Raw genomic sequence first — 20113 nt, forward strand, 5'->3', positions numbered from 1 at the left:
TTTACTTCTTCATCCAGGAGTTAATTTGCTTTGTGATTTTTCAGCCATAGCACTATAGTGTAGTGTAGTGTTTGTGGAGCTTGGGGCCTACGCCATGTTAGATTTAAACGCCTGAGTGGTTGATATAATCTGTGATGTCAACACTCAATATTTTCATTTCATTTTACATTTCTCACAGTCCAGCAGAATACACCATCACGAATGCTCCTCTGAAACAAGAGGCAGGCAGAGCTCTCTCTTTCTGTAATTGAAAGCATATCCTTCCCTGCACTTGAGGAAAAGTAGAGTTTATTTAGGTATAATTGGGCTGCTTCAATATATTATTTGGAAAAGAATTCAAGAACAAACCTGATTTTTTTTCCCCTTATTGGACTATTTGAAAGAATTCTATTAAACGTAATGCCTTTAAACACTGCTAAGCGCTTACAAATCAGTTTCTGTTAGCCTTTCCCTTGTCATTTTTACAGCAGGGCTACCCATCCTCTCCCACCCCTCTCTCTATATTCACATCTAATGGTGTGGAGAATATTAGTCTGCTATTAAAGATATGACCCACAGTTTGGAGTCATTGCCTCTTCCTCCCATTACCCCTTTGATGGGTCAGGCCAATGGGCTTTAAAACGGCTTATTCCATCCCCTCCCCTATCTCCTCCGAATGCCTTTGTGAATGGGGAGGGGAAAAAAAAAAAAACAGGCACAAAGAGAGCTCACCTTGTCTCCACTACAACAATTTAATCTGCAGAGCACCTTTTCAATCAAAGCGTGTCAGCCGGGGCCTCCTCCAACACGACTTTCATACAATGCATGGACACACACGTATAGGAAGTGGGGCTGGGCAAATAAATCCCACAAACAAATCGATAATGGCTCAGGTGAGGGGATCCATTGGTTCTCTCCTCGCTATCATGTCACCTTGGATAAAGATTCTTTATCCGGCCATTGCACATTTGGAACATTTTGTGAAGGCTGTCTTGTAGAGCAAAGTTGATCCAGTTTCATTCTCCTTTAATAATAAGAAAGCAAATAAAGCGGTGGCACTTTATAATACGCTGTGATTAGCCATAATGAAGCTTAAAGAAAGATTTTATTAAGAATTACTCAATACTTAATTAATAAAACAACCTCTTACTTAAAGGTCTTATCTTACGCAAAATTGATTCTGGTGATGTTTAAGTCGTGTTAAAATGTGTTACCTTTTCAAAAACATACAGTGGTGGATGAAGTACTCAATTTTGTTAGTTAAGTAAAAGTACAGATACAAAGGTAAAATAATACTTAAGTAAAAGCAAAAGTATCACATGAAAAAATCGTACACCTGTTTAAAAGTGCACTTGAAGAATAAAAAGTAAAGTATTTAGCACAACTGATATTGATTAAAAAAAAAAAAAAGATACATATTTTGGTCACAGTAACAATACGAATCAATTTCTTCTTTTTTCGTATAAATTTTGTGCATTTATTTTTCTCGATGCTTGAACTTGAAAACTTTAGTCAGGATGTTACCATGACGATGGTAAAAAACAAAACCCTTCAAATCATATGAACAGTGCATTTTCTTTTTCAGTCCAGTCCAAAAATACCTGCTCTCAAAAGGTAACCACTTTAAAATGTCCTTAAGTAAAGTACAGATACCTCAAAATTGTACTTAAGTTCAGTGCTTTACTTTTACTTTGTTACTTTCCACCACTGAGAACACACCTGGAGTTGTGTTTTGTTTCATTCACACATGTTTGAGTAACCTTTTTTATTAGTTTGTCTACATCTCCAATGCTCAAAATGCTCTGTTCCACCTTGTGATGTCATGAAGCTGTAGTTTTACGGTTTTTTTGTTTTCCAGGGCTGAAATTATCCACATGAGTCTAGTAAAGGTGTATGGAGTTTAAAACACACAGTTGAGCACTTCCTGTATTACCACATGACATCACAAGGTGGAACAGAGTGTTTTCTGTTTGAGAAACGTGTGAATGAAACAAAACACAACTCCAGGTACGTTTTTGATGAGGGAACAACATTATAACATAGATCAGTGGATTGAATGACAGCGAAAACAGCGTAATATGGGCCCTTTAAGTAGTTATTTTACCCAAATTGTTCAATAATAAAATAGATTCTCATTATGATTTAAGTCTTTCATCATGCTTCATTATTGCAAATTGTGGTGTGGTTACTATAAAGCGTCACTATTAATATTTCAGTTTACACCACTGTATTCAGGTAACTTAAAGTGACTTTTATCATGTTATTGGCGTGTAGTACACTGTAACACTCCTTGTATTGCCCAAAACATGTTCAAAGTGATGCAACGTTTTACAGTTTGATTCTTCTTGCATAAGCCAAGGATAAACCTGTGCCTCATAATCACCGAATAAGTCAACAGTCTCTCGTTCTGACTTCCATGGGGTTCTGGAAGTGATTGTAATTGACATAAACATGCATGGATTTCACGTGTAATGTGATTTATTTTGCCAGAAAAAAGCAGGTGACTTGTTGGGTTATATTTAAGTAAAACCTTGATGCCCGTAGTCACTTTTGTTTAGAAGGTAGATGAAAAGAGGAATGTGAAAATGCATGAATCTTAAATGTACGCCTATGTCAGAGGGGAAGTGGGACGACACATGGCACCAAAGCTCGCAGGTACATCAAATGTGTGAATATGCCTGTGAAATGAATTGAAATGGGTGTGAAAGTGCATCTATTTGCAGGCGGATACACCTCCCTTTGTGTATTGCCAATGTGCATATGAGTGTAATTGCAGGGCCCCTTCCTTGTGTACGTATTTGGCTCATGCGTTGTGTTCTATCTTTTTTTTTTTTTTTTCCTCACCCACCTCTGTGTGTCTGTGTGTGTGTGTGTGTGTGTGAGTGTGTTGATTGTGTGTTGGTTGTTATCAGAATGACACCATCCAGCAGCCCCAGAGGATCAGTGGAGCTGCACCAGTTTCAAATGAAAATAAATGAGAGGCAGTGACCGCTACTGCCTGGGTCCCACTTTAATGAGGAGATAGAGCAGGAGAGGGGCGGGGGGAGTGGGGTGTAGGTGGGGGCTAGGGGGGAGGACGGGATGGGTGGGCAGGAGGTGGAGTGGGTGAAATTGGAAATAGAGGGAAAGATTGGTCAGATTTGGGGACAGAGGAGGCCGAGAGAGACAAATGGTGGGGAACAGGGCCATGGTGATGAATGGCGGGGCTCCTCACTGGCCAATTACAGCTGCAGGCCGCACTGTTGCACTGCAGGTGGAGCAGACACAACGCACTCAGAGGACTCGCAATATTCCTCCACTTCATGGCCATTCAAAAGAGACTTGTCCTTAGTCACTAGTCACAAGAACATTTAGAAGTAGAAAAGAAAAATGATGAAATTCTATGCTATTGCTATGTAAAAAAAACCCAAACCAAAACTGTTCATTATTCAGACTTATATACTCTTTTAAAAATGTACTATATGAACAACTTGGTACTTTCCTCATTTGTACATTGGGTTACTTGTGCTGCATCTTTCATGGACAGAATGTGTGGACAGGTACTAATCTGAATCTGTATACATGCTCACATCATGGGGACCACCCTCCTTTATGGGGAAAAAATAGATCCCCATGGAGTAAATCCTTTATTATTAGATCAGTAACATGGTTTAGATTTCAGTTTTGGTTGAAAATAAAATTTGGTTAGGGTTTAAGTAAAGGTTAGGCAAGTAATTATGCTTAAGGGTAGGATTAGTCTCCAAGAAATTAATGTAAATCACTGTAAGGTCACCAAGAAGCATGGAAACCCATTGTGTGTATGTGTGCGTGCGTGTGTGTGCGTGCATGTCCGTGTGTCCCCGTGTGTGTCCGAGCTGTGGCAGTCATGTCAGAAGCACTGATGCACACTGTGGTGTATGAGGATCAGTGACAGGTCAAAGGTCACCTGTCAGACAGTGTCAGTGTCTAACAGAGGGCCTTGGACGGTGTCAGTGTTGCACCAATGTTTTAGTTTTTTAGTCCCCTTAACAATTTATGTTTTCAAATAACTTATTGTTTGTATTGTAATATTTTAAAGCTAATAGGACTTGTTGCAGAGTAAAACAAGTTCACGCAGCCTTCAAAAGCACTAGAGAGAGATTTGACTCTGAACAGTGTTGTTGTGGATTTCTGCATTGTCAGATTATGTGCAAAGCAGGTCAGTGAGCATGTAGTGCCTGCAGCTTCACAGGTAGAGCTCAGATTTGTGTTGGAACACTGTGTCCTCACCACAGACCAGAAGAAGTGGAAGGAGAATGATAGAAATGGACAGAGACACAGAGTACCAAATAGACAAGGGGAAATACAGTTATGCTCACATCTTGGGAACAATTTAGGACACAAAAATAATAACTGAAATATATTACCTAGAGGGCTTTCAATTCACTGGGTTTGCTGGATTTGGAAAAATCAGACACCCTTCCTGGATCCTGATCCTGACAAATACCACGTTAAAAAATGAAAGCTCTAAGGCATAAATATTCTTGTTTTGCTCCAGATCTGTGTCTTCAGGTACGGCACAATGGGGCTAATAGATTCCCTCAGCTGTATCAATGTAACTTGATTAACATTAACTACAATCAAATAAAGATATGTATTTGTTATGAACTATGAACTAAATCAAACACAGAATAGTCTGACAGTGTGGCACGTAGTCCCAGGTCACCCTAACCTTCAATAATCAATCAAATAAATAAGGTTGTTTGACCCAAAGAAACATTCTATCAGTCCAAAGAACCAAGCAATAGAGAGAACATAATAACTCCAAGAAGTATACGATGGCTTCACATAGAATAGGAGAAAAATACTGAGCAGATTATCTTCCATATTGCCATGTAGATACATCTATGTGTGCACAAGGCCATCGTGTATATGCACAGGTGAAAGGTCACTCTGTTTTTTCTGACGGTTTGAGTGGACAGGATGTGAGCAGTCAGAGTCTGTCTTATTCTCGGCTTCTCCCATGTCCACTTGCACTCAAACACAACTGCTTGCTTTTCTGAATTATTCATGAAGCTATCATTAAATATTCACATGTGAAAACTCAGTACAATCAGCAGCCCACAATCCTTTCCTCCTGTGAATAATATACAAGTCAAAACCAAACAATACAATAGTATGCATCAACTTTATTACATGTTTCAGTTGCTTTATGCTATTTTTGTCTTTGCCTCGTCCAACTCAGTCCGCCCCCTTCCTTTTTTAAGTGATCGATTTATTTTATTGAGGCAGCTGAGCCCCCTCCTTTCAGCCTGAGGTGAAAGAGAGTGAGATGAAGGAGCGGGAGAAGATAGAAATAAACTAGACGGAGCAGGAAAAAAGCAAGAGAAACAAAAGTGTGAGTGTAAGCGAGGGCAGAGGCAGACCTTGCCACGAGCAGGATTTGGCAGAACGTGGGATCCTTGGTGATAACACACAGATAGAGGTGATGGGGGATTGGGGCACAGAGCACAACATGTAAGCAGAGAATGCACATGCAGAATATGAGTGGACGATTGCTTCAGTGTAAAAAGAATGACTAGAAATTAATATACAGTTGTCAGTAATGCTAATGTAAATTCCTCCCACAAGGGGTCACAGGCTGAGATAGTCATGCAGGCCCCAAACTCAAATAGAGCAGAAGGAAATCAGGTCTAAAAAATAAGATAGTGAAATGTAAATTACAGCAAAAACAAAAGAGAAATACTTTAAAGACTGCGTATTATATATCTAGAATATTTGATACATACAAGATACATGTCAACATTTACCTATCACCTCTCAGTTGATCTGCCTCTGTTAGACATGGCTGAGGGTGCAGAGTTGCCCCCAAGGTACTGCCCGGCAAAATACAATAAAAAGTGAAGCTCATTAATGAGGTGCCTTGCTGCCTTGAGGTGGTCACTCCTGCCTTATTTCCATGCCTCTCGTAAAGGGGCCCCTATGAGAATCCTATTGACCCTTAGGAGTGGGCAGTGGGTTATATAATGTCCTTTACCACCTCTCTTCTGTGAAGGGTCAAGTGCAGTGAAACATGGTTGCCTATCCTCACTCCTGGGACAGTGGTAACCCTGAGGCTCTGATGTAGGATCAGCCTCTCACATCCACTCTCTGACCTCAGCCCTTCCAAGTAAACATGCAGGCTGACCCCCGAGCAGAGCCGCGGGCCAAGTCCCACCCACGCCATACACTTAGCCTGCTCTACGTGTGCATACTGAGCACATTTTTTCCCATTGACCCAGATACTCATATTCTTCCCCCAGAGAGCTGTCTCTCTGTCTAAGAGAGGCTCATTATTTTACTGGAGAGCCCTGCCTCTTCTTCAGTAGAGGAGGAGGAAGTGGGGCAACAGAGAGGCTGCACAGTGGTGCATTCAAGCCCACTCTGGCTCCACGGGGATCCATACTGGGTCCACACAATTAACACTATATAAACCGACTCAGCAATTCTGCCTACAATCAGGAGCTGCTTCATTATTACCCAGCTACCCCCATGTGGAATGTACTGCTCCACATTTGTCCAGACCTTTGACTGTAACGCACATGGCAGCTTATGATGTTAGACTACTCGGATGGTGTTCAGGAGGAGACAACAGGAGTAATGCAACGCCAACGCATCACTGTGATGATGCAAAAATATTCAAGTAAATGCCTGTGAGCTTCTATATCCAAATTGGACAGTAGCCAAAGCTTTTTATGTCAGTTACAGTTTTAACCTACATTTTACCTTATGCAGACAACACCATAAAAAGCGTAGCCTATATATCCTATACAGCCTATAGTCACTCTACAGCCTGCAGTCTTTGCATTGGCGCTGGCGTCGACTTGAGACACTTCTAGATATAAAAGGGTGTTACAATCTGTCCTCATTAAAGCTCCATCATTGCAGTCAATCAGCACTTAAGACACATATAGGGTACATACACATAAACAGAGCAGAGGAGACCCAACAGTTAAAGATCAGCTGCAGCGTTCCGGGCCACGCCTCCTGCTCGGCACCTGGCTCTCCCACAGTTCGTGAGGCGCGCTGTTGCAGAGCGGATTTGCAGACAGGACCGGGCGGAACACAAACCGGTGTAAAGAAACGCGAATGGGGGCGCGCGAGGAGGGGAGAATGTGACAACTGCTGGATGCGGACAGAGTGTGTGCGGCTGGCTACACTGCCTTTGGGGAGGCCTCGGCTGGTGCACCTGTCCCTCTCCGTCTTCGTGGCCAGGCGCAGTTTGAGTGAGAGCGACGCGCCTGTGTTTGTCAGACAGGGCTCTACAGCGGCGAAGGCGAACGCGCGCTCTCTGCCTCCTCGCACATACACACGCCTCACACACACACACAGGGCAGGCAGGCAACATGACTTCATCCTACAATCTGGATTTTCTGCCCGATATGATGGTGGAGAGCCGCCTGCTTGTTCCCGGAGACAGAATGTGAGTTGGGTTTCTTTTCTCCTTTCTCTCTCTTTGTGACTGTGTGAGTGCATGCTGTCCTGAAACGCGCTGTCCGATGTGAAAATGTGTGTTCCCTGCTCCGATACAGGCTATGTGATTAGAATCCAGGTCAAAACAAGCGCTGTGGTCCGTGGCTTAACGTTACACGAGTGGCTTTTGGGGTTGCTGCGCTAGTTTGGGCATCTTGCTTTTTTCCTACGCGTCGATAAACGGCATGGAGATTGTAGGGGCGCCCGGGGCTGTTAAGAGCCTCAGACAGGATGGTGATGAATGAGCGCCATTATGGAGAATTAATGCTAGTGCCGTGAATAAACCTTGTCTTTATGATGCCATATTCTCCGCTCAGTGGCGTTAAATAGACCCCCCTCGTCAAGTAAAGCGGTTAGAGCGGCTTGTCATCGCTGTTACGGTAACATCGAGATGGGAGGAAGTTGCTCGGATTTGCAGCAGCCGCCCTTTCTCAGTGTCTTGGGGTTGTGGAGCGCCTGAAGTCCACAGCGGGAGATGGAGAGACGCGTAAAACTCTACACGTTACCCCTTTAGTTGCTGGGTCAAGGAGAGAGAGACACGGGAGGGATCCGGACGCACACGAGTGGGCTTGAAAACTCCTTTAGAGGCGTTTTCTACCCTCATCGCGTGCTAATCTCCACACTTTTGGACACTCGTGCAAAATGAGGCAACACAAGGGGTGGGGGTTTGAAAGCGCGCAGGAATGCATGGAGGAGTTGTATGTTCCAATTGGATTTGAGCTAATTCATTTAAACTCGGGATATTTTCCAGCAGAGACAAAGAGAGGGTTTCATGGTCATGCGTTCCTCTCCCTCTCTCCTCCACAGAGCATGTCCCACTTATGTCCCCTCAGCTCACAGAAGCATGTGGCTGATGTCTCGTGTTGTGCCTTGTGAATTATGAAAATGCAGCCCATATATGCGCCTTAGCTCTGCTCAGCCCAGTCCGTGTTGTAAGCTATTATGTTTTTTTGTTCTTATGTTTTAAAATATGAATGAGCGAGTCCAAAGGGCAAGTGTTTATAGTTCAGATTAGGCACTGCACTGGAGGCTTATTTTCGAAAGGAATGCTTATGTTGTTTCTTTTTACTGCAGTGCTGTAAATAGACTATAGGGTGGGTGATTTATATATTGATTAAAAGAAAAAAGTTTCCTATTAATACTTGATTCTTACTTTGTGCCGTGCAGTTTAAAGTAACACCGGACACGTGAATGTAAATCAGGTTACAGACGAATCATAATTTTATAGTGCCGTATAGTGAAGTTACTAGATGGCAAGTATTCGTGTAAACTGCTGTCACATGTCGAGGTCGTATCATATGACATTACACAAGCACAACACTAATCTGTGAGTCATGAGTTGGGTAGTCTCCAGACCACAGTAGACCTTTACTGTCTGTGATGGTGCACGGCTAATTGCAAGCATAAACTCTAAAGCCACAATTCAAAAACATTCTCCTTTTTAGCTTCGCTTTAACCTGTGCAGTCCCCATTTACTCCGGCCAAGATTTCACATTATAGAGAGGAAGCTTGACGTTAATCATTGTCGTTGGCAGAGGAAAGTGGAGCTGTATGTCTGTGTCTAGCAAACTATTATAGGTTTGCGTACATTGTTTGAATTAGGGCTTTGTGATTTTTGATTGTTTGTATTGTTTAGCTTGGCGATATGTGTTTTTAAATGAAGATTCTGGCCAGAGTGCGCGTCGTAAACAACTCCAGGAGCGAAAATCTGAGAGAAAACTGAAATATGAGGTCTAAACTACAAAATTTCGATACAATTTTGAGATATTGCGCAGCCCTAATATAAACGCACTCTATCTAGAATCACCAAAAGCTACGATATGGCCTGCACTGAAGGAGTAATGAAAAATGTATGTCACACAGTGAGGCATACATGGTGGCCTTTTTACCCGGCTGGGCGTGGAGGAGGCGGACAGGTTGAAGCAGATCGCGCTCTAAAGATGACACTTTATATTTATGTGAACATAGCTCTTAAGGCTGGCCATTAACCCCACAAGAATAACTGTAGACGATGTGCTGATTTACTTTTATGTACCTAGGCTTAACAGCATTATCTTATTTCAGCTGGATAAGTATTGGCTTTCCTTTGGTTCCTGTTTCCTACCGACTTTAGCGCTCATAACAGTACTCTCACGTCTGGATCTGGCTCCGCTCCCAGTTTATCTTTGTTGTGGAAGCTGTACCCAAGTAAAACTTCCAGAAAAATATTGTACTTTTACTACAACAACTCATATTTCTCTGCTATCGGTAACTCTACACGAAGTATTCTTACCTATCGCAAGTACCAATGACCTATTCCATAAAGTCAAGAAAAGTTATGCTTTAGAAAATGTAGCGAGACATCTATTATTTTTCAAGATTAAGTGTATTAAGTATCAATTTACTTTCCACCTCTGGCTGTGCCTTCTCTGTGCCTGACTTGACAATTATAATGTAATAGCAGAACTAAGTGAAACTATCAGTAATTTCTCTAAATCACGTCAGCCGCAATTTGAAAAGGAGCAAAGGGAGAGATTGAGAAGAAAACAGCAGGACCAATGGCCTTTTCTTTCCACTCCTACTCCCATGTCTCTGAGAAAAATGTGACCTCTTCCCCCTCTGCACTCTGAAGTCGCACATTCAGCTGCAAAAACCCATGTTGTGGAAGCTTCCGTTTCCATAGTCCAGTAATCAAATATACCACGTTAAACAAATAGGAACACGGAGCTGCGAGCTTTGACAAGTACACTGTCTGCTGTCAGTTAATGCGTACACAGCCCACCACTTAGTCGCTCTTCCCTATGGGCCAATAACAAATGTATATCTCCTTACAAACTCGCTCCTCACTCTTTCTCTCACTTCCTCTTCCTGACAGGCATCAATACAAAGTCCAGGCATAGGGGCTCAGAGCACGACAGCTGAACGGCCCTCCCAGCCAACAATGCGGGCTTCTCCTTGTGATATATTGTTGCCTATATGTACAAGAGATTGAGCTGGATGATGTCAGCTGCCGTTTATACACGTGTGCGTATGGGGTTTAGCGTCACAGCGAAATTAACCCTCCTTGTGAAACCGTGTTGTGTTTTCTTTGGTTCATCTGCCTGTATTCTAATTTTGTATGTCTTTATCTCATCTGAGCCACTTTAGTGTCTCAAATTTGTTCAGGATTCAACACGTTCTGTTTATGATTTCTCAGGAAACTGGTCAAACCACTCTTGTCTTTTTCTACTTACAGGTGAAAATAGTAAATTGCATTGCACTGTTGCGCTGCGAGACATTCAGGGGATGGGGTAATTTTGCATTAGCGCCCAAAATCTGTTGCTCTATATGCAAATAAAGGTGGCTGTTTTTTTTTATATTTCATTTTGTGTGTGGGGAAAATGTGTGTGGTTTTTTTTGGTACAGTTTTTATTGGCTTTCATTCAGATCCATAAACACATCGGATCACATTACTTTCATTTTTAAACAGAATGAAATACAGTCAGTGGCAAAGGACCATAATTTGTGCCACCGCTCGTCTAAAACACATGTAGTAGGCCTCCAAACACCTGTGATTTTTATTTTTTTTCCTGCTGGTTTATTGCCATGTGCAGCTGAATGCCTTTCTAAATCAAACTATGCTGTTTTAAGATGAATTTTTCAATGGTTCTACTAAAGTTGTGCAATGAATTGAATTTTAATCGAGTTTAGACTTAAGAGGTAGAATTATTTTTGTTTAAATGGCAGTTATTACAAGTATTGTTTATGTTCAGGAAATTGAAAGTCATTTTTGTTTTTAATTTGATTCACTTTGTCACATTGCCCAGACCTATAAGTTCTACTAATTACAATACATTAATTCTTGTGTTTCAAGATTTTCCAGCTCACTGTTCATACTAACACCATGTAACTCTAGCTGAAACTCAACAAAGTCAGCTCATGCGTTAAATAAAACCAAAGAGAGGTGGTAGTGGCGAGTGCTGGTGCTATTGGGGAAGATGATGCAAATGTGTGTGACTAATCCTGGAAGTGTAAAATGAAGGAGAACAGAGGACACTGGGGTGAGAATTGACATGTGCAGACTGGGAGGAGCAGAGGTGTGAAGGAGAGCGGGATGTGAGGGTTTGACAGCCGTGGACTCTCTGGACAGACCACTGCTGGGATTTGTCTGATGTGGAGATTAGGAGAAAATGAACGGGCGGAAAAGGCTGAATTGGTGTTGGTAGGTGTATCTCCCTCCTGAGGAACCTTTTGATTCTCCAATGTGCAAAACATTTTAAAATGAAGGAAACACATTCAGTGGCAGCGCGAGAAGCCCGCCTGTCATTCCTGATGATGTTTATGTTGATAATGTTACTTAGACGCGTGCTGTATGTGTGATATATGATGTGATGAAGTTGTCTTCATGCGTCACCGACTACAACATTGTTTTGTGTGGCTTTCTCTGAGTGCCTTTGTGTTCTAGTCTGTGTGTGTGTTGTCATTATGATGAATGTCTTTGCTCTGCTGGGGCTCAGGAGCAGTTGTCTGTGGCTGACACTGGTGTGTGTAGGTGGCCTTATATCACTACAATGTGTCGGAGGTCTCTGTGTAGATATGAATGTGAGGGTGTGGCTGTGAATGGGCAGGTAGTGATAATGTGTGTCAGGCCACACAAAGGGTCAGCGAGCTGCATGTCGTAATTATTTAGTGTAAGGGGATTAATGTACGAGGCCTGTAGTTGAAATTATTGGTTGACTAAAGACATGTCCTGCTGATCGATTAGTCAACAGAAAAGGGGACGTGGCAAAACTAGGAAACTGTGTATTTGTATGAAGATAAACTTGTGAATCATGTGTTTTACAGGTAAAATATTTAAAGTTAGATCCTGGGTTATCACATCCCTGAGGCGACCTTTACCGTGGACTCAAACTCTTGATTATGTTCATGATTTCTGTTCATTTACAGTGAGTTCCGTCACAGTGAGACGAGCAGCCTGCCTCTCACTGTGCACTGTGAGCTTGTACTCGCTCTTTTGTCTTTTGTTTCTCCAACAGTGGGCAGAATAGTTTCTAAAGGTTAGTTTTGATAAAACAGTTGTTTTGACCATAAGTATGTTTTTCCATTCATTCAGGGCTCAGGAGGAGCATAATTATGTTGTATTGTAACAATCATTAATCTGCAAAAAGTCAAACACACCTTTTGCCATGCAGCACACCATTTATGAATAGAAGCTTGCAAATAGTGTGTGTGACTTCAGTGTGATAGTGAACTGTGTGTCAGTGTACGATTCCGCTTGTGAACTATTTCAGTGCATGGCCTTGAAAGAAATGAAGCATGCAAAGGCTTTGAGAGCAGCGCACACACAGAGCCACCCACATACATACACTCATGCATACTCTGTCACACACACTGTTAATGTTGTTCTGTTGTTCACATCATGTCCCTGGGCAGTGATGATGGGCAGAAAAATAACCGAAACCTAAGAGTCTTAACAGAACACAATAATGATCTCTCATCCTCTTGAGCTGTGTCGTATCTCTCCTCTGCACCAGCCCTTTTCTCTCTTCTCTCTTCTCTCTCTCTTTTCCTCAGTCATCAGCCAGTGTCTCTCTTATGTACACTGGGAAACACAGTGCCTCGCCAGAAGCAGAGCTTACCTCATGCACGCCTGTATTTTCTGTTCTTCCCCTTCTCCCCTTTGCATTCCTTTATCCCTCTTTGGTCTATACCTTCCCCTCTTTCTCTGCACACTCCCACTCATTTTCTCACTCTCTCTTTTTCATTCAGCCATGCCAAATGCTTTACCTCTGTCAACTCTTACGACTGAGAAAAGCTGATTATTGAGGAAAAAGAGGAGGACTTTGGCATTATAATCTAATAATCAGAAGTTATGAAGCAGAACTTTTGTTTAGATAAAAGACAAATTGGAAATCATGTAAACCAAAACAATCCCATACAATATTGGAAAAGGAAATGGGGAGAAGGATGGCTTTACTCAACCTTCTTATGGGAGTAACAGCTGCTCAAGGCCATTAGGTTGCTCTCCTGTGGGCATTTTACCTGGCTGATGTCTTTATGGCTTTTTAGTTACCTGTTGAACTGCTCCCATCTTTGTTAACAGACTTATTGCACCATTATTTTGAAGCTGCTATTAAAAATCAATTTGCTGCACAGCCAGAATATGTCGTTCTGGTGCATGAGGATGAGATCAAGGTCAAGATTTAGAGGTAAGCCATAGACACTGCATGATATCACTAAAATCAATGCAATTTGAAGAAAAAAGCAGCCAATGAATAATTATATAGATTCTCTGGGATGTTTAATAGTTTTTTGAAACCATGGTATAGGCACAAGTAAAGTACTTTTTAACCAAGAATATGTATTTGTTTTAATGTTGTACACTGCAAACTCCATGCCATTAATGCTGTTCATGTCTTTAACAGCGTTTGATTGAACATTGTGAAGTTCTTGTCCATAAAGTCCACTGTCTCTTTGTCTATATCTACGTCTCTACTAGCTGTTTGCAAGAAAAAGGTCCATGTAGGTATCTGTCAGGTTGCTGTGTTGCTAGCTCCTCCCTTCAGATAGATATAAGACTTTAGACTTTAGACTTTAGACTTTAGACTTTAGACTTACACTTTACTTAGACTAAGGCCGTGTCCACTAGTAAACTGACCAAAACTGAAGAAGTGGCTTGGATGAGCAGCGAAACCTCTTCACTCCTACGACATTTTGTCCAGTTGATAGATTTTAATTTTCTTTTACCATATAGATAACAATACACACACTGCAAGCAACTTTTAATAAGACACAAGGATATCTGGCTTGCCAATGTGTAATTATTTTAAATTAGGAGATAAAAAGTGGTGTTGGAAAGAAATTGATTTTGACTTTGATGCGAAAGATAAAAAATCTGTAATAGAGCCAGTACCCAGTGCTAATTTAACTGATATATTATTTGTTCAGTTGTGTCAGTTTTGTGAAGTTTGTATACTCACACAAGTATTTTCAGATCTTGGGTGAAATAATACTTAGAGTGCGAGTACTCTATTGTTTTCTGACATAAATATGAGCCAGCCTTGGACAATATATTGCTTCCACATTTGGATCTATTTTGCGAGTGAGAACATTTGGATGAGTGTCAGTCCATGAAATCTGTGTAAATCACTCCAACTCATTGAAAGCGCCTGTGCCAGTGTGGGGACTCTGCAGTGCCAGTATGAGAAAGTATAACTCGTGTAAACTCAAGTGTTTGTATTGGCTCCAGTCGGCTCCAGGAGATGAGGGAATCATTGAGTTATTCTCAGCTGTTATTGCTTTATTATATCCTTTTATAAACCATAGAAGAACTCAATATTGGAGTGCAATCAGACTTGAGTACGCTTACTGCTGTGTCTTTGGGCAAACTCCAAATGTGATTAAAGCATTATTAATAGTACCAACCACAGAAGTCACTTGCTTTAAATCATTCCAGGGGGTTGTCGGTCCCAAGCTTGGTCAAACCATGGAGGCTGTGAAAAGGAAGTTAGGTTTAGAGGTAAAGTTGAAGTGAAATGAGAATGTGCCTGTAGATATCGCAATGATTCCACATGACATGTTAAGGTACACTTTGTACTCATCCCAAGTCTGAATGAATAAACAAATGTATTTATTTAATTTTTTTAAGGGTAAAAAAACATGCCATATCAGTATGTCTATCACAGTAAACTAGGAGCTGTGGATTTCCCTAAAGGGAAAGCCCAAAGCAAAGAAGAAGAATTGAGTTAGAGAACACTTTAAAATATAGGTGGTAAGCCGAGGAAAGTTCTTGACGTGTTTATTTTAAAACATGATGTAGTGCACTGCCTGAGGACTCCTAGATGTAGTTAGTGAGGGGAAGGAGAGGCAAAAATATAAATGTGAATCTGGTGACAGTGAATGGATTGATGTGGCGGAAGTGTGCTTGGGAGGGAAGTGAGGAGTTGGGAAATGGAGGCAGGAAGCGAGGATGATGCAGAGGTGGGAATAAAAGTGGAGGTTATCAGCGAATGGTTATCTGCTGTATCCTGGGGGCTTGTGCAGTCATAACAGTGATCTAATCTGCTCACACACACATGCATACGCTCAGGCTCTTGGTGCCCAGGCTACCTATCATCCATTTAAATCATCATCTGTCTGCGCTTCACCCAATACATCGAATTACCGCCAGATTCCCACTTTTTAATTTATCTTTGCCTTTATTCAGCAGAATTGCATCCATCCCTCTGTCAAAGCTGTCTGTGCTCAGCCCCATTCGCGTTGTCACCCGCTGCCTGAGCGTTCTCTTTACAGCCAAAGAAAGTTATCCCGAGAAACTGCAACAGAGCTGCTGACGCCAGATGTTTTTCAGAGATTTGAGATTTCCAGACACTTTTCAAATCAACAGGCTGACATGTGACAAGTCATGATTGTTAACCGTGAAATGATGTATCAAGTTTAAAGCAATTTTCTATGTATCCCATCATAAAGAGTTAATGAACTTATTTTGAACTTTGTCTCTCTTAAGCCTGCAACCAGGGAGGTATTCGAAAGGCAACCAAATACAAAAAAATCTTCAAAAATGTTTTAAGTACATAATTGCATTTGTTGAGTGCACATCATTTTACTTTTCCACAAACATTTCCATTGTCTGTTGACACACACACAATTCTTCAGCCACAAATGTGTATTCTCCTTGAGCAGCTGGCGTTTTTCTTACTGCTACAGTTTTGTACCTAACTACTTAGAAGTTTGAGTTGCATGTTTGGTGAACATTTGTTCACCGCTGACATCCATCTTAGCAGCAGCAGCTACAGTGGGTCTGCATGTGATGCCTGTCCATGCCTGTGTCATGTGGAAATACAGTATGCCCGTCCCCTATAGGCCTGCTGTATAGAGTGACAGGTGCTATGGGAATAAGGAGGGGGCATAAAATGTGTGGGTGTAGCGCTGCTGCTATGTAATGACACCATCACTCATGCCTCGGCCAGAGAGAGCATTTAAACAAGATCTGATTTTCTCTCTCAGATTCTAGACAACCTGATCTATGTTTTATAAAGTAGGCACAGTGTTAAGAATTTTAATCTGTCGGTCAACTCAATGAGCTATGGTTCAATTTGTCTTTTAGGACATAGACAAATGAGTGAGACTCCAATAACCAGTTTAGAGTCTTGGCACTTTAGACTCCGGCAGGTAGACAACTCAGGAATACTATGAATCAAGATTTGTTTAGGGGAATATCTCCTCTATATCGTGCAGTCAAATGAAGAGTCTGAGGTGGCTGACTGTTCTGCTGCTGTTACATGACACAGAAAGTTTAAAAAAGCTATTCCGCTGTTGATTTGTATGAGCACATTTCAGATTCATTTTAGCAGGATGTGGGACAGCAGTTGCATTGGGTAGTGTACCTTTATCAATTTTTTATTTCTAATCCAGTGTTTACTTCATCTGTGGGAGCATTTCTGTGTATTCGCTGTCTGGTTTAGATTTGAGTAAACAGACAGTTGCAACAGATCAGTGGAGCATGCAAAAAGCAGTACTCCTTCCTTCCTGTATTTTTTTATCTTCATGTGTTAGTGTGTTTTAGATCTCTCATACTGCACCAGGGAAATCAGATTAGAATGACTCTGGCTGCAGTGTTTATTTGCCTTTCAGTTCTAACATGACATTCTATATATGTGTTCTCTGCAGGTCTAGGGTAAAGACATAATGGAGCACTTGGCAGAGGTCAGAACGCTCTTTGACAAAAGTGGCAGTCTAAAACCACTATCTGATTTTCACTCTATTGAATAACGTAGTCTTCTTGCAGAGCTGCGGGCCCATATGATTCTCCTCCTTTAAATTCCTTCTTTGGTAAGGGGATTGTAATTTCTCGTGGAGCTTAAACATGCAGTGACTTCTGTGCCATTCCGGTTGAACCTCACCACTGACAAGAAAGGGAGTGGCTATTTGTAGATGGAGCTAGCTATGTTTTGCATTCTATGTTATAACGGGAACGTGGATGTATGAGCATGTCTAAGGAGATCTACTCAATCGTGCATATAGAAATCCAACTGTGTCTTAGTCTATTCTGTAATAACCCACCATAAAGTATGATGCAAATGGACTCTTCTCTCCTTCAGGAAGTACCTTGTTTCACCCTTCCAAGCTAGTGCTGATCAAACAGGCTTGATGGTTTTGGCAGGGGCAAATGCTGAAGGCACCACTGGAAAGACATTAAAATGAGGGGAAAAGAACCTTAAAGGAGCAAAGTGGCAATCTTGGCTGTCTGGCTCATTTGCCTCAGCACAGATCCATTTTACAACATCCCAGACCATTTCCCACCCAGGATTCTCTGCTGCTGTGATCTCCTTACATGTTCATATGGGTGTGCTATCAAAGCTGAGCTTGGGTCGACTCAATTGTATAATTGAAAACAGCCAACTGATGTGCACTTCAAAAGTAGGGCACACAGCAACAGCACCCACGTGTCGTTTCTGATACATAAATTAACATCTCAGAAAGTGACATTTAGCCAACTGACCATGTCAGTGCGCATCTCTCATTCAGCTGCACAGACTAAGATTCATCAAGGGCTCACATGTTGGACTCGCTCGAAGTCAATATTTTTCATGGTCAAGTGATAAACTGCAAGGGAAAACTGGCTAGTTTTTTAGAGCTGAATTAAGAGTATTGCATAAAATTACATGTATCAATCAAACTGTTCCCATTTATTTCTCCAGCTATCAGAAAATAACATTGTGAAGCACTAGGCCTGAGTTGAGTGCCATCGCTCCTATCACTGTTCTAATGCCTGAAGCTTGAACTGAAATAACAGAGCTGAGTGGATAGTTCATTACAATTTTTGAAGAATTTATAAATGTAGAATAATAACTTTACTTTCTAAATGTTCAAGTGTCTTAGATGTGAGGCTATGTTTTCCACTTTTACCTAAGCCATAAATGACATTAACTTTGAACATTTTTCTGAAGCTCTGTAGCATCAAAATCATTGTTTTTCACCTGTCTTCTTTTATGCAGTAATTTGTGTATAATCCATTGATGAAGAGGAAGCTTTTAGGCTGGTTGCTTTTAAAGAGGCTTTGGGCTGATAAAGAGCAATGATGAGTGGCTGGATTTGTAGCATGAAGACTATACAGGTTACATATGGTTTGATTTCATTAATGCGGCATTACAGAAGGATTACACTGAATCACCGTCGTTGGGAAATTATAAATCTCCAATGGAATGCTATTTGAAAAATGTCCAAGTCTGTGTATACATTGTGAGCACTGGTGTGTGCCTGCAGCCCCCGGCCACATTGTGATGCCTGCTTGGCTGAGTGCCCTCATTCTGCTGTCCCTATCGACGCTGTGGCCTACATGGCTGTGAACAGGACTGCTTTCCGCTCTGGGTCGATACAAACGCAGCGCTGAAGGGACAGCCTCGGGCATACACACACACACACCGTACGTACGCACACTCACACATTTGCAGATGCTTGCATTTAAACACTTACAAGCATGAAAACACAACGGTATCGCCATGATTCAAATGGACAGCCTGTTCCTGGAAGCGAAGGTGACAAGGGATTAACACTGTCCGCGGTGGGCTGCTGCTGCCGTTCTGTCAGGATTTCCAGATTAGGCACTTAATCCAGCTTGATATAATCAGTTTGTTGTATGCTTGGTTTTGATTGATATTTAGTATCCAATAAATCCTTTTCATTCATAATTCCCTTGAAACAAAACATGTATGAATTTAATTTGTGTTTTACAGAAGGACTTTGGGATACTTCAGAAATACAAACTCATTTGAAAAGTCAGAAGTACTTGCTTATTGTCATTGTTTTGGTGATTGTGATTGCAAGTAATTGAGAATAAATTCAAAGGTACAACAATCTAAGATGTGATAGCCAACAATTAACAAATCAAATCAGAACGATTAAAATTAGCACTATAGTAAGATGCATTACTGAGACAGTAGCTCTAAGATGAATGTGTCTGTTTGACACCTAAGTACTGTTCTAGTAGTTGTTTTTCTCTGCAGGATGTGAGGCTGTAGATGTGTGACAGGCTCCCTGTGTCTGAGCAGACAGATCTGGGCTGGAACAGTGGATTCAGCAGTACAGTCAAATTCTTAAGTACTGTGATCCAGGAGCAGGTCAGTGTGAGCGCTGTGCAGTGGGCAGGCCATGGTGTCCTACATGCTACAGTAGATGTGTACATGACTGGAATGTGTGTCAGCAGCAGCTTGGAGTCGACCTGGTGTAGCATTTCAGAAGACTAGCTCCCATATACACTGTTAAAGGCCAACAGGGATAATTTTGGAAGGAATCAATATTTTACTTTTTTATGATCCGTCTTAATATATCCAAGCAGGTCCACATGTTTTACAAATCTATAAGTACTCTTATGTGAATGCAAGAGCAAGGTATGAAACGGTAGTTATAGATTCCTTTTTATATAGACCTTGGGATGGTGTCATCACATCAGAATTTTCAGTTAGTCAAACGTTAAACCAATAAGAGATTTTTACTACAAAACATAACACTCATTCAGGTACGACACTTTAGAGTGATGGATGTATTTGTCACTCAGGTGCTTCTTGGTTTGTTTCATGGCTCTTAAGTTTACTTTTTTATATTGCTTTGGCTAATGCCTCTCTACGGACGTTTTGCAGGCTGATACAATAGCGATTATTTTTTGACATTCCAGACCAAACTCCATACAGTGTGCATGGAGGAAAAT

General features: G+C 41.5%; 1 protein-coding gene across 13 annotated transcripts in view; it reads left to right on the forward strand.

Annotated features, from left to right (window-relative positions):
- The window catches only part of celf2 (cugbp, Elav-like family member 2), a 138322-nt gene that overhangs the window by 45679 nt on the left and 72530 nt on the right, over nucleotides 1-20113 (forward strand). The window contains exon 1 of one of the 13 annotated variants that reach the window (XM_033990142.2): nucleotides 7005-7399. The exons of 8 other annotated variants lie outside the window; for them this stretch is intronic. In XM_033990142.2, coding sequence (XP_033846033.1) covers nucleotides 7323-7399 — 77 coding nt within the window. In that variant the 5' untranslated portion in view covers nucleotides 7005-7322. Of the gene's footprint in view, nucleotides 1-7004; nucleotides 7400-20113 lie in introns of those variants that run through there. 4 more of the 13 variants (XM_055231970.1, XM_055231971.1, XM_055231969.1 and 1 more) reach the window with 4 other exon arrangements.

This window comes from Periophthalmus magnuspinnatus, chromosome 23 (assembly GCF_009829125.3).
Source record: "Periophthalmus magnuspinnatus isolate fPerMag1 chromosome 23, fPerMag1.2.pri, whole genome shotgun sequence".
Lineage (NCBI taxonomy): Eukaryota > Metazoa > Chordata > Actinopteri > Gobiiformes > Gobiidae > Periophthalmus > Periophthalmus magnuspinnatus.